General features: G+C 35.8%; 1 protein-coding gene across 1 annotated transcript in view; it reads left to right on the top strand.

The window, feature by feature from the left end:
* CCDC178 (coiled-coil domain containing 178) overlaps positions 1 to 13900 on the top strand; it is a 327320-nt gene that overhangs the window by 10343 nt on the left and 303077 nt on the right. Inside the window, exon 2 of the mRNA XM_037154533.2 lies at positions 9931 to 10011. Within this exon, the coding sequence (XP_037010428.2) occupies positions 9954 to 10011 (58 nt within the window). The 5' untranslated portion in view covers positions 9931 to 9953. The remainder of the gene's footprint in view (positions 1 to 9930; positions 10012 to 13900) is intronic.

Here is a 13900-nt window from a genome sequence, read left to right as displayed (position 1 = left end):
TTTAAAAATTTATAAAAGAAGCTATTATAGACACATATAGTAAAAATGTGAAAAACACTTTGTTTTGTTTTGCAACTTTATTATCTTACAGTGGTTTCAGTCTTGTCACAAGATAACCTGATTTATTATTGTATAACAAGAAATAAAATGATTAGGAAAAGGATGTTCTTTGTGAAAGCAATACTCAAGACAGGGTTTATTCTTTTCCTATTATTATTGTGATATTATAAATTTTCTAAAATAGCATATTTAAAATTTTGGAACAGGTTAAAATGAAAGTCAGTATTTGATAAATGTATGTTTAGTATCACCAACTGTTTTTAATGTTTATACTTTATTTGCCAATCATTTTCCTTGAAATAACTTTGAAAATGGTTGCCAAATGATTATATGTTGAAAACTGAATATTTTTCCCAGAATCTATAATTAGAATACTGACCTATAGTTCATTATAAATATGAATCTCTTTTATGTTTAAGGCAAGGTCATGATATTTTTTATGAAAAAACATAATTGTTAAGCTGTTTATAAATATATGTAAATATCAATTATTTTATTTGTTTTATGAACAATAACTCAAACTTTAATTTTCAAGATTGAATTTTATTCCATATCTCCACTTTTTCACAATCTTCATCTTTTTACAAGGAACTTTTTGAGTTTTTACTCTTTTGGGCTTTGATAAGCAAAAATAAGACAAAATCCTTGTCCTGTCAGATATCCTAACTCAATGGAAAAATATGCGTGCGCATAATTACTTAAGAAACTATATGATCCGTTTGATATGATACTGAAGTGATAAGAAAGTGCAGGGAGAAGGAGTAAGTAAAATCCTTTTGTAGTGAGAAAAGGAGACATTATATTAGAGACCTAAGAAAAGGTAGAGTGAAAAGATTTATGTACAAGGGAATCAACATGCAAGCACATGACTTGTTTTGATGACTGAACATGTGGTAAAGAGGCAATGGGTGGCAGAATATACAAAGGAATATTTTTATTATCTCATGAACATGTAACTGCTAGGCCCTATATACAAATTCCTTTTTATTACTAAAAGTAATATATAATATAAATTAGTGAATACCTTGAAGGCACAGATTATTTCTTCTTCATTTTTTGTCCTCTCCCTACATAAGTAGCACAGTGACATATGACTCCACTCTAGGAAGACAAACAATCCAATTAAAAAATGAGAAAAGGACCTGAACAGACACTTCTCCAGGGAGGTATACAGAGGGCCCAGAGGCATATGAAAGGATGCTCAGCACCTCTAGCCATCAGAGAGATGCATATTAAAGCTACAATGAGATACCACTTCACACCAGTCAGAATGGCCATCAGAAACAAAGCAACAAACAATTGCTGACAAGGTTGCAGAGAAAAGGGAACCCTAGTACACAGTTGGTGGGACTGCAGACTGGTGCAGCCACTGTAGGAAACAATATGGAATTGCCCCAGAAAACTAAAAATAAAACTTCCTTTTGACCTGGAAATTCCACTTCTGAGAAAGTACCATAAGAATCCTGAAACACCAATTCAAAAAAACCTATGCACCCCAATGTTCATAGCAGCACAATTTACTATAGCCAAGTGCTGGAAGCAACCTAAGTGCCTATCAGTAAATGAGTGGATCAAAAAAGTATGGTACATTTACACAATGGAATTTTATGCAGCAGAAAGAAAGAAGCTCCTACCCTTTGTGAAAGCATGGATGGAACTAGAGACCATTATTGTGAGTGAAATAAGCCAAGCAATGAAAGACATAGGCTACATGATTTCATGTATAAGTAGACCCTAATCAACAAAACAAACAAGCATGCAGAATATATCAGAGACATCAAAATTAAGAACAAACTGACAGTAACCAGAGGGGAGAGTGAAGGGGAGTAACAAGGGAAAAGAAGGGGAAGGGTCATCAAGGAATATGTATAGACACACAGACAAAGCCAAAGAGGGGTAGAATTAAGGGGGGGGGGAGTGAAAGACAGTAGTCGGAGGAAAATGGAGGCAACTGTACTTAAACAAAAGTTTTTAAAAATAAAAATTTTAGAATTTAAAACATAACTAATAAAAACAGCTATTAATATTTTGAATTTGACATTAGAATTAAAAATATCTATGTTTTGACATATACATCAGTATTTGCTAAAAAATAATTCAACATATTTTGGTGCACATGATTTTATGTATGTAAAAAATCTTTTAAATTCAAATCACTATTTTTCTTAAAAAAGATACAGAAAAAGCTAAATGAATATGGTCTGAAATCTATCAGCACTGGTAAGTTAAGTGGACCTTAGAAGGTAATTCAGCCTGGCCTCAGACATTTCCCAACTCCTTGCTATATAATACTTAACAAATGATTTTGTAGCTTCTCCTTAATAACGTTGAATGATGTAATGCTTTGTACCTTACAATACAGATTTGCTTAAAGCTGGAAAAACTCAATTTGTCACAAATATTCCTGCGAGATTGCCAAAATATTCTTTCTTTGGTGTAGACCCACCACCTGTTAGTCTGCCTGCATTGTGGAACAGAGCCTCTAGGAGCGTCTGCTTAGACTTACTACAACATCTTGTCCCCATTCTAGTTGTTTGCTTAGTTGTTTTTGATTTTTTAGGTCCAGTTGTTGATAGTTGTGACTATGTTGTCATTTTACTGTTCATAGTTTTTGATCAACAACTAGAACAGGAACAGAATCACAGAAATGGTGATCACATGGAGGGTTATCAGTGGGGAGGAGGAGGGGGAAGAATGGGGAAAAAGGTACAGAGAATAAGAAGCATAAATAGTAGATACAAAACAGACAGGGGGAGGTTAAGAATAGTATAGGAAATGTAGAAGCCAAAGAACTTATATGTATGATTCATGGAAATGAACTAAAGGAAGAATAGGGATGGGAGGGGGAGTTTAGAGTAGAGGGTTATAAAGGGGGAAAATGGGACAACTGTAATAGCATAATCAATAAAATATATTTTAAAAAACCAATATCTTGTCTCCAATCCCACCATCACCAACATTGTATTGACAGCAGGCCATGGTAGTAGTGACCTCACCCCTAACTATAGTTGTGGCCAGAAATAGGGAGAGCTGACTCAGGCTAGTACAATAGTAGTATCCTGATTTCCCAGTAACAACGGACTGGGTTAAATACCTAGGTACTTGGTCGAAGTTAGGCTAATTAAAATCCTCCCAGTGATCACTGGAGTCAAATCCAAGAAAAAGTCAGCATCTCTGGTGGCTGATGCTTTGTAATATAAAACTCAGGAGGTAACAGCAGCCAGACTTTCTGGAACCTAGAAAAAATCAAGTTGGAGAAAGAAATACGTATGAATAAACGTATCTGACACTGAGGGATAGAGAACGCTGAAGACATTTATGTCCCTGTAGTCTTGCTTCTCTTATGAATGGACTGTTGATGTTTACCTTTAATTAACCAGTATCTTTTGCATAACTAGTTCTTTTTATATTGTAGTCTTTTTTTGTGAGTTTTTTGCTTAAGCTGAGTTTCTCTCATCAGCAACTATAGAACCAACATAATTGAAAGCCTGGTATATACCTTCTACATCATCATTCTCAGTAGTGGTTGGTCATTCCTCTCCTCAGTTAAGAAACAAATCTCCGATTACTGCCTTTGGCCAGCATTCTGGTTCTGATCCCTGTTTGCTGCTTTACCTGATGGTTTGCATTTGTCTTCTGTGTTTATTGACTGTTTTTAACCTGGTTTAGTGGTTTAGAAACTATATAAATAAGATATATGACATAATTTTTGATTGAACTATGAAATTTAAAGAAATGAGTTTAGAATATCAGCTATATTATGAGGTGAGAAGTTGGGAAAAAGTAATTTTCTAAAGTATTCCAACAGTACAAAGTATTTTGTAAAGTCATTGCCAGACCTTTCTTTTAAGCTCCTTTGTGAAAAGAATATAGGGTTCTAACCATTATTGGGCACATTTAGATTAGAATAAAGTAAATCAGCTGAACTATAAAAAAAATCAGTAAGAGTTACCACATAAATATGTTTGACATAATTCCTGGGAGAATGTCGGTATGTTTGCAATCTTCACTGGAAAAAATGTGTGTGGGAACCATGGCTGCTGAGGTGATAAGATAAAGTTGTTTAATACAGGGGCCAGCAGAAGTAACGCCCATGTGAGTGTGGTGATAGGGTAATAATATGGGTGTAATAATTTATAGTTTTAATTTGAACACTTCACCTAAAATGTCATATGGTATGCTTCAGTGTGATATTGTTATGTTACAGAATTACATGCTTATGATTTTGCAGTAAAAGATTCTGTAATAAAAAGGGGGCATTATTTGTGCTGGACCCTGTATTTTCATAAGAATATGGAACAACAGAAAAGTGCTCCATTGAGTTGATAGCCTTATTGCCGTTGCAATACTGTAAGCAAAAAGAAACACTGTCTTACAAAGATAAAATCCATGAAGTTTTAACAGAGTACGTGGAACTTACTATCATTGAACTAAAGGATTTAATATTTGAGGGTGTTTGGGATAAGTTTTCTAAGCTGTCTAACTACAGACTTTTAATATTGTTTGTGGGTTTGGGCAATTGGTGACCCAAATTGATACATATGCTTATTTCCACTAAAAAATTTAAAAAAAACCATTGTAGTAAACATGGAAAAATCTTTAAAATTTTTATTTATTTTATTTTTAGAGAGAGGGAAAGGGAAGGAGAAAGAGGGAGAGAAACATCAGTGTGTGCCTGGTTGCCTTTCACATGCCCTGTACTGGAGACCTGGCCCACAACGCAGGCATGTGACCTGATTGGTAATTGAACTGGGGACCCTTTGTTTTACAGGTGCACGGTCAATCTACTGAGCTGTACCAGCCAGAGCTGGGAGAAAATCTTTGTAATGCATATTGAAAACAGAAGACTAGAACTGCTGAAGAGTAAAAAAAAAAAAGACAAACACACCCCAGCATGTGTTTCCCCATGAGTATTCCCTAGAGATACTCTAGTATAACATAAAAGTATCCAAGAATCTTTACAGCAGACTTAATTACAACAGGGAAAACATTTCAAGATAACTGAAATATTCATCAGTAGGAGAACTGCATACTAAGACAATGAAATTCTGTGTGAAAAAGAATGAAATTTTGAATACAGTATGATGTGTAACATCATACATAAATCTCAAAAATGTACTAAAGCAAAAAGAAGTTGTAGAATGATTTGTGGAGTATAATATCATTCATATAAAGTTGTAAAACTTTAAACTAGTACAGTAGAGTATATTGTTTTGAGATATGTATGTAATAAAAATAAATTGACACCATCGGGATTATATAGTTGATAGCTGTAATTTCTGGTGCAGGAGGAAGGGAAATGTGACCACTGAGTAATACATTGGAATTTACTTGTTATCATTAACTACTTATTTGTTAGGCTGCATTGTAGGATAAAGTTATTGTTTTTATTTTGCTATGCAGTATTTCACTATAAGAATATTTAAAACAATTACAAGTAGATAATGAAAGAAAATGGGTAAAAGGGACTTGTCTGTCCAGAAACACTGATAGCTCAGAAATTTTGTTTAAGGAATGAAGAAGCAAACAAAATTATAGTGATTTGCTGAGATACCAGTTAAGAGTGGTGTAACAAAATGAATTCCCTGTGTAATATGCTCTCAAGTCTGTAAACAAGTAGACAATTCTAATAGAAAGCTTAGTAACAGAACCAGTGCCACAAAGCGCTGAAGCAGTCCAAGCCGAATCTGGAGAATTATAAACAGACTAAAAGAATTTCATTCTTTATGCAGTATATTGTTCATGAATCCTTTCATTTTCAACAAAACTTTATTGAACCCTTCCTATCTGTGCTGTACAGTATAGTAGACACTAGCCATATATGGGTATTTAAATTAATTAAAATGAAGTAAAAGTTAAAATATAGTGCTTGGTTACTGTAGTCAAATTTTAATCAATCAAGTGATTGATTAAAAGGGATTCCAAGTGATTATGTGGCTGATTCCAAGTGAATAGTGTGCACCATTTTGAAAGGCACAGATTTAGAACATTTCATCATTGTAAAAAATAGTATTTAAAGGTGCAATTGTAGATACTAGGACTACAGCAGTGAACAACACAGACTTTAAATTCTAATTGTAAAAAGGAAAAAATGGAAAATATTGTAAATATATAATACAATGTTAATTATGACTCATTTAAAAATACTAGGGTAAGTGGATGGAAAGTGAAGGGGATAGATACTATGATGAAGTGGTTTTCATAAGCAGTCATAACAATGAATTGAAAAGAAGTTTCATTTATTGCAAAGGGGTTGAAAAGGAAGAAATAGGTAGTTCATGAATGCTAAGAGAGATGGTTGTTTTAAAAAGAGAGCACAGAAGGGAACCCTAGTAAGATTGTAAGTGCAAGTAGTCAGGCTAGAGGTAGGGTGTTATGTGCTCCCCAGCCCAGGTAGAGAGATGACAGAAATCAGTTGAGGGAAACCCCTACATTCTCAGAACAGAAGGAGACCATGAAGGGCACAGGCACATTGGGTTTGTGGGTTTGGTGACAGTAAATCAAAATATAAATCGGATTCCTTCTATTTCCTCTCTAAAGTAGATGGTGATGTTTCTCAAGGGGGAGAACTTGCAAATAGAGAGTTTAAGCAGTTATAAGGCTTGAAACAGTTGATCATATAGTTTTTAGCCTGCAATTAGGCAACACTTTCTTACCTCGCATTCTATTCTTAAGACTCTCTATTCTTCTTTATAACCCCATTCCTAGAACCACCTTAATTATCTGTTGCATGCATCAACAGTCTGTTCCTTTTTATTGAATGGTGGTATTGTACAGTACAACAGTTTGTTTAACCATTCACCCACTGAAGGGCATTCGGTTAGTGTGACAGTTTTGACTAATAAGACCAAAGCTTCTAAGAACATTCATGTACCAGTTCCTGAGTGAAAATAAGCTTTCGTTTCTCTGGGATATATGTTCAAGAGTGCCATTATTGGGTTCCATTGGCAACTTCATTTTTAGTTTTAGAAGAAACTGGCAAATTAGTTTCCACAGTAGCTGTATCATCTTATATTGTAACTGACAATGTATGAGTGACTCAGTTTCTCTCTATCTTTGCCAGAATTTAGTATTACAGCTGTTTTTTGTTTTAACAACTCTGAAAGGTATATAGATACCTCATTGTGGTTTTAATTAGCATTTCTTATTGCTGGGTAAGAGTGGGAGTTTCAGTTCCCACTAGGCTTCCACTGATACCTCCCCAAGGAGGTGCCAGTGGGGATGAGCAGAGAGTGCTTAGTTACTGCTTCCTGTGTGTCCTTCACTGACTCCATGCAGAGTGTGTGGCCTCGATACTGCTAGTCTGTGGTGAAAGCTGTGACTCCACATTAAACCTATTCTGACACTGCCTCAGTGGGATGAGAAGAGGTACCTTGTTACTGCTGTTGGGAGCTGTAGAAGTGGGCTCCTTACATAGTGTCCAGCGGGGCTGAAAGTCCTGGGTTCTTATTAGGTCTACTCATATGTATTTGTTATGTTATTATATATGTTCAAAATTATAAAATCTAGGGTTTTTTGTTATACTTAGGGGAAAGATTAGAGATAAGTATATTCAGCCCATCTTCCTGAAAGCAGAGATTAGTATTGACTTTTATGTTTCCTTCTGTATTTTCCATCTTTTTATCACTGCATGCTGCATTCAAGATAGGTGTTTTTTCTGAACTTGTTTCACTAATTCATTCTTTAGTCTTGCCATATGTGCTTTTAAATTAAAGCAGTGAATTTAGAATTGCAGTTATAACGGTTGTTTGCATATTTCATGGATTTGTAACTGTCTTCTTTTTAGATCTGTAATATCAAGTTTCATAGATTTTAGTTCTGAAAGTTTACAATCTGAGGTTATATTCTTACAAATCTTAAGAATAGTTAGGTTACTGTTATCTGGTAACTTCACTGGTACCTTTGGGTCAGTTTCTGTTATCTTTTCATTTCTGCTGATTTCTGTTATCTACCTAGTCTCTTTGTGGGATTACTTTTGACTCTGCGCTGGGCAAGAATACCTGAATTCACATTCATTATATGAGATTTTGAGGTGGTTTGAGGCTGGGCTTCAGTCTATGGGCGGTCTTCACACAGACTATGTTTCTGTTTCATTCTGTTCTCATGATACAGCCTTCCGGGGTTTTGATCCTAGGGATGAATTTGTTTTCCAGGGTACCAGCACTTGGCAGGGATGGGATTCCATCTCTCATTTCCGAAATTTTGTGTGAACTACTGCTCAGCCTTTCGGCTGCCTCTTTCAAGTCAGACGTTGGCCTGGTCAAAGAGGCTTCACGGGTTGGTCTCACTTCTCTATATTTCTGTCTTGTGCCAGATATTATTAGGTGTTCACATGAACTTGTTAGTTCTCAGATGCTTTTATGAAGATTTTAAAAATATGTTTTCAACAGATTTTTATTAGCATTTTTATAAAAAGCTATAAAAGCATTTTCCATTTTACTTAGTTCTACATTCCTGGAACAATTTACTTTCTTCTTTTTTATTATATTTTTCTAGTAATTTTGTGTAGAAGAGGAAATAGGAGTCTATGTTTCAACTACAATTTTCAATGAATTAAAAAATTTTAAATGTTGCTATAAAGTAAAATTTAATTATGTGCTTTCCTGTAGCTTCCTTTGCTTTAATAAGTTGGTCTTGATGAAGTAAATCAGTTGGCTTATTCAAAAAGGCACTGTACTTGAGTTCATGGTTTTCTTTCATAGCACTTTTCCCTAAGTAGTCTTTTACATTGAATAAGTTGACTCATTTCAATCAGGATTATCTGATTTATAAGACAGCAATTGAATTAAAATATTTCCATTCTCCAAAATATATAATGCTTTAGGTCTACAAATTAAAAGAGGTAGCTACTATTAGTTATGTTATAGAATTGTTTTTCCATTTAGTAGTTTAAATTTCTAATAAATACAAATCTACAGGAAGTACAAAGGAGGAGCTTGTTAAATATAGAGCAGTGAGGTTGTCAACAATGTGGGAAATCTCTATAACCAAAATATTTGATTTACACTAGATAAGTTGCAGAGGAAAAGAGGAGGGAGAACTCATAGATTGAATGAGACTTGAAACACATTTCAGTTAAATGACATGCCGTTTGTATCATTGCTCCAAAATTTTTTTAAAGCAGGAAAAATATGAGAAAATGAAATAAATATAAACACTAACTGTATTAAGTGTTATTGAGGCAGTATTATTAATTGTCTTAATTACATTAATGGTATTATGCCTATGTTTAAACCATTTTTGAAATATTTACAAATGCAATACTATAATATCTGAGATTTGCTTAACCATGATCAAGGGTAAATTAAACAGGGCAGTGGGGGAGTGTATAGAATTCATATGTCCCCTAAGGTGATAATTACTGAAATTGGTTAGTGGACATATCTCTGCCTTTGTATATATTTGCCTTTCTCCATTATAAAATGCCTATAAACAAACTGAGAGAAAGTAAAGTAGAGATAGACAGTAAGGTTTAACTATATCATACAAAATGAAACATGGTAGGTTCCAGAATTTCTATAGGGCTTTGAGCCCATAGTTAGAATGATAAATGTTAAATTATCTAGTAGTTAGGTCAGGTATCTATATAAGTTACCAACAATGCAGGGGATCAAAGAACTTTATTTAATAAGGATTTTCATATTTGGTGATCCTAAAAAGGATCATATTAGCCCTTGTAAGAGAAAGAGTATATTGTTGGATTTCCTTACTTTTTAAACATAATTTAGTATTTATTTTTACATGTCTATATTTTATAATATTAGAAACCTATCCTGACACTAACAATTCTTAAATTGACGATTTTTAGTGAAATTAAATATAAACTAATTTTGATTCATGATATTTAAATATTTTTTTCTTTCTAATTAGGTCTCAAACTACTGTAAATAACCATGCCTGAAAATAAGACAATTTCCTTTTCTTCCTCTGGAGATGATCAAACCAAGAAAGGTAAATTTATCCATAAGTGCTTTGCTTTCAAACTGGGTCAATAGGTCAATGTAATTCTACTCCCTTACAGAAGAAAGCAGCTGCAAAAACAGGGGTCTTCTCTAGGATCAGTGGTCACAAAACCAAAACTTACTGGGACCAGGGAGTCGAGGGAAGTGAAAGGAGTAAGTCAGCTTAAGAAAAACCCACTGTCTGGATTGGTTAGTAAGTTCAGGATATCTGTATTTGGATGACATTAGATCCAATATTTGGAATGCTGGCATAAATAGTGATTATCAGTTAAAATTAAGTTCTATCTCTTTGACATCATTCCCCCATTCAGTTCCCCATACTCTGTGTAAAACAACCAACCTCCACAGACAGCATTCAGCTCGTCAAGCAAAGCATTGAGATATCTATGTTAAAATAACAGGAACTTATCAGCTTTCAGTATTTGTTACCATGCCTTGGCAGATTTTGAACTTTTATGCTGAAAGCAAATTGCTGGATGATGTACTGAATCTAATTATATACCAACCTTTGGAAATGTATGTCACTAACTCTGTCATTAATATGACAAACTCACTGTGTGAAGTCTTATTTATTAATTTCTACCAGATAATATTCAACATAATAATATTTTTCTTAACATCAACATTAAATTCTATCTTTATGTTTTGTCAATAATCATGAAACTATTGTGGCCATATAAAAATTCTTACTATGCTATCAATAAGCATAGCAAATTTGACCTCTAAGTTTTCTTACTTAATTTGTTCTTGTCTGGTTTTGATACTAAGATACTAATAACTTCACAATTGAATTGGAAGATGTTTATTCATTTTCTGTTCTCTGAGAAAAATATGTAATATTTGAATTATTTCTCTTGAATGTTTGGCTGAACTTATGTCTTAACTTTTAGGGAAATGTCAAACTACTCATACAAAATATTTAGTGGTTATAGCACTATTTAGGCTTTCTATTTTTTTTATTTCACCATTGGCAAATTATGTTTTTTCTTTTAAACATCTGTTCATTCGGTTAAATTTTAAATGTATTGATATAATGTTGTTAGGTGTTTCGTTTATATATCTCTCTGTATGCAATTATTCTTCCTTTACATTTATCATATTGGATTTGTTTCTCATGTTACTACTCTTTTGTCTTCATCAATTTTGCCAGATATGTTCATTTGTGCTAAAATGTACAAAGTAGTAATTTCCGACCTTTTAAATCATCTCTAGGGTTTTATTTGTTGATACACTTTCTATTTCATTAATTTTAAATAATATTACCCCTTCTACTTTCTTTATTTCTTCCCCTCCACTCATTCTTAGTTAGGATGTTTAGATTACTAATAATCAACCTTTTTTGTTTTCATATATAATTATTTAAAGCTACAAAGTTCCCTTGACATATCAGAGAAATTTTAAGAAAGGATTGGGCTGTCGTGTCACATTCAAATGAAGTAGAGATTTACTCAGCATGCAGCTTTACTGAATAAAGCACTTACTATAAGCACTATGGTGCTTAACTTTTACAAATTATTAGAATTAAAACACTATAAAAACTTACCTGTTTAAAATGTGCAATTCAATGTTTTTAGTACAAGGACAATATTGTGCAACCATCACCATTATCTAATTCTAGAACCCTTTCATAAGATCCCAGAAAAACCCTATAATATTAGCAGTTACTCCCCATTCTCCTTCCACCCAGCCCCTGGCAACCACAAATCTACCTGCTTTGCAGGAACATCATAGGCCTGGTAGATGCAGACCAGTCCTGGTGAAGATTGACACCATCACCCCTTTAGTCACGCTCACAACATGCAGGTGATAACATTCATTGTAAGCCCTGGTGTCAGGGTCTCTGTGGAAGCCAAGAACCCAGCCGACCTGCCTAGGTAGATGGAGGGGCTGAATCCGCCACCCAAGTTGCACCCACAGTACAGTGTGTCACCCAAGTTGCATCCCATGGTACTGTGTGTCAGTGTGGAACACATCATTGTGGCTGCCCTTAAGCTCACCGGCAGACCTGCATGAGGCTTCACTTGCATCCCTATCAAAAAATCTGACTTGTCAAAAAAAGGAAAAATAAAAAAATCTGACCTCTTATCTCATACTGTGAGACCATCAGTGAAAAGTCAAATATGCCCCAGCAAGCACATGTACACTCTCCTACCCTCCCCCAGTGGCTTAGCCAGGACATCGGCAGCTACCTAGCAGAGAACTATGAGTTGGACATGGCCTAGGCACAAAAGATCTGGTGTATCAGGGCTGCAGACACCTGTGCCTGCCCCCACATCCTTACCAACAGCATGGAAGACAGCGTGGTGGCTGGCTTCCAGTGGGCACCTGTGTGAGGAGGCCATGCAGGGCATGAGATTTATTTATTTTCTATCATTTTAAAAATAGAATGCTTCATAAATTTGCTGTCATCCTTGCACAGGGGGCATGAGTTTTAGATGTCCATGAAGTGGTGCTGCACACCTTGCCACCCAGATCATCCCCACAGCCCAGCTGGGCTCTTTCTCTGCATGAGTGCACTGACCACCAGCACCGGTTCAAGGTGCTCCGTTGTGGAGATGTAATGTCCGGAATAAGTGGATGGTGGCAGCTGCGGTGCAGTGTCCAAAACAGGAAACAGCCCCGCATCCTGGGGGAGTCTCAGGTGGCCGGCAATTCAGTGTAGAGAAGGACTACCTGCCAGTCAAGGAGCGCTTTGGCTTCCCTATGGGCCCAGCGGCCAGGCCTTCCCCTGGGGCATGTCAGACGGCTGGCAGATTCTGCCCATAGGACCCCTTCAACAGCACCAGCTGCGAGACAGGTTGCAGTGGAGATGCGCAAGCCCAAAGGCCTGAAGTACAGCATCCCAGTCCCTGGACAAATTGTACACGGCCCTCCACCTGTCCCCCACCACCCAGGGTGGGACTTGGCTCAGCACGTGCACCTGGTCCAGGTTCCACGACAGCCACAAGTCCTCGCGCTCAGCTCACAGCACCTCTTGAGACATTCAGACAGTGATGTCCTGCCTGACAGGTTTCTGGGGTCCCCTCTGTGTCATCGCTAAACATAAACAAGGATGCCATTTCTTTCTGTATTTATTTCAACATTTCAAAGGTAGCAGAAATGCCAACTCAGCAGGGACTTATTTGGCCGGTGTGGGTAGGGGGAGGCAGGATGGGACACCATTTTGGACATTTCAAGTGAAGGCATTGTGTGCCTGTCTTCTTAAACTAGAATTTTGTCAAGGCTCCTTTTTATGGAAGGATAATATTCCATTGCATGAATATTTACATATTGTTTACACATTGATCAATAGATGCGTATTTGGGTTATGAATAATGTTTTGAAAATTCAAGTACAAGTTTTTCATGTGGACATCTGTTTTCATTTCTGGTGGGTGTATACTTACGATAGGAATTGCTGGGTCATTTCGTGACTTATGTTTAACTTTCTGAGTGATTGCCAAGTTTTTCTCAAAGCAACTGCTATAGTTTACATTCCAAAGAGCAATATATTTAGGATTCCAGTTTTTCCCCACTCTTGGCAACACTTGTTAAATTCCATTTGTGTCTTTTTGTTTTAAAAATATGATAGCCATCTTAATGGGTGGGAGGTGGCATCTCATGGGTGGGAGGTGGGAGGTTTTGATCTGCATTTCCCTAATGACTAATGAGGACAAGGATTTTTTTCTTTTTCTTTTACTTACTGGGGTGACATTGGTTAAGAAGATTATTATAAACTCAAGTGTATATTTCTATGATACAGGATCTTCACATTGCATCATGCGCTCACCACCCACGGTCAAATCATCTTCTGTAACCCTATATTTGACCCTTTTACACTTTTCTGGCCCCCCCAGCACCCCTTCCCTCTGGTAACCACCATACTGTTCTCTGTGTCTA

The sequence above is a fragment of the Artibeus jamaicensis genome, unplaced genomic scaffold (assembly GCF_021234435.1).
Source record: "Artibeus jamaicensis isolate MK-2021 breed Jamaican fruit bat unplaced genomic scaffold, CSHL_Jam_final contig_354, whole genome shotgun sequence".
Lineage (NCBI taxonomy): Eukaryota > Metazoa > Chordata > Mammalia > Chiroptera > Phyllostomidae > Artibeus > Artibeus jamaicensis.
This window is presented reverse-complemented; position numbering and strand designations above follow the sequence as displayed.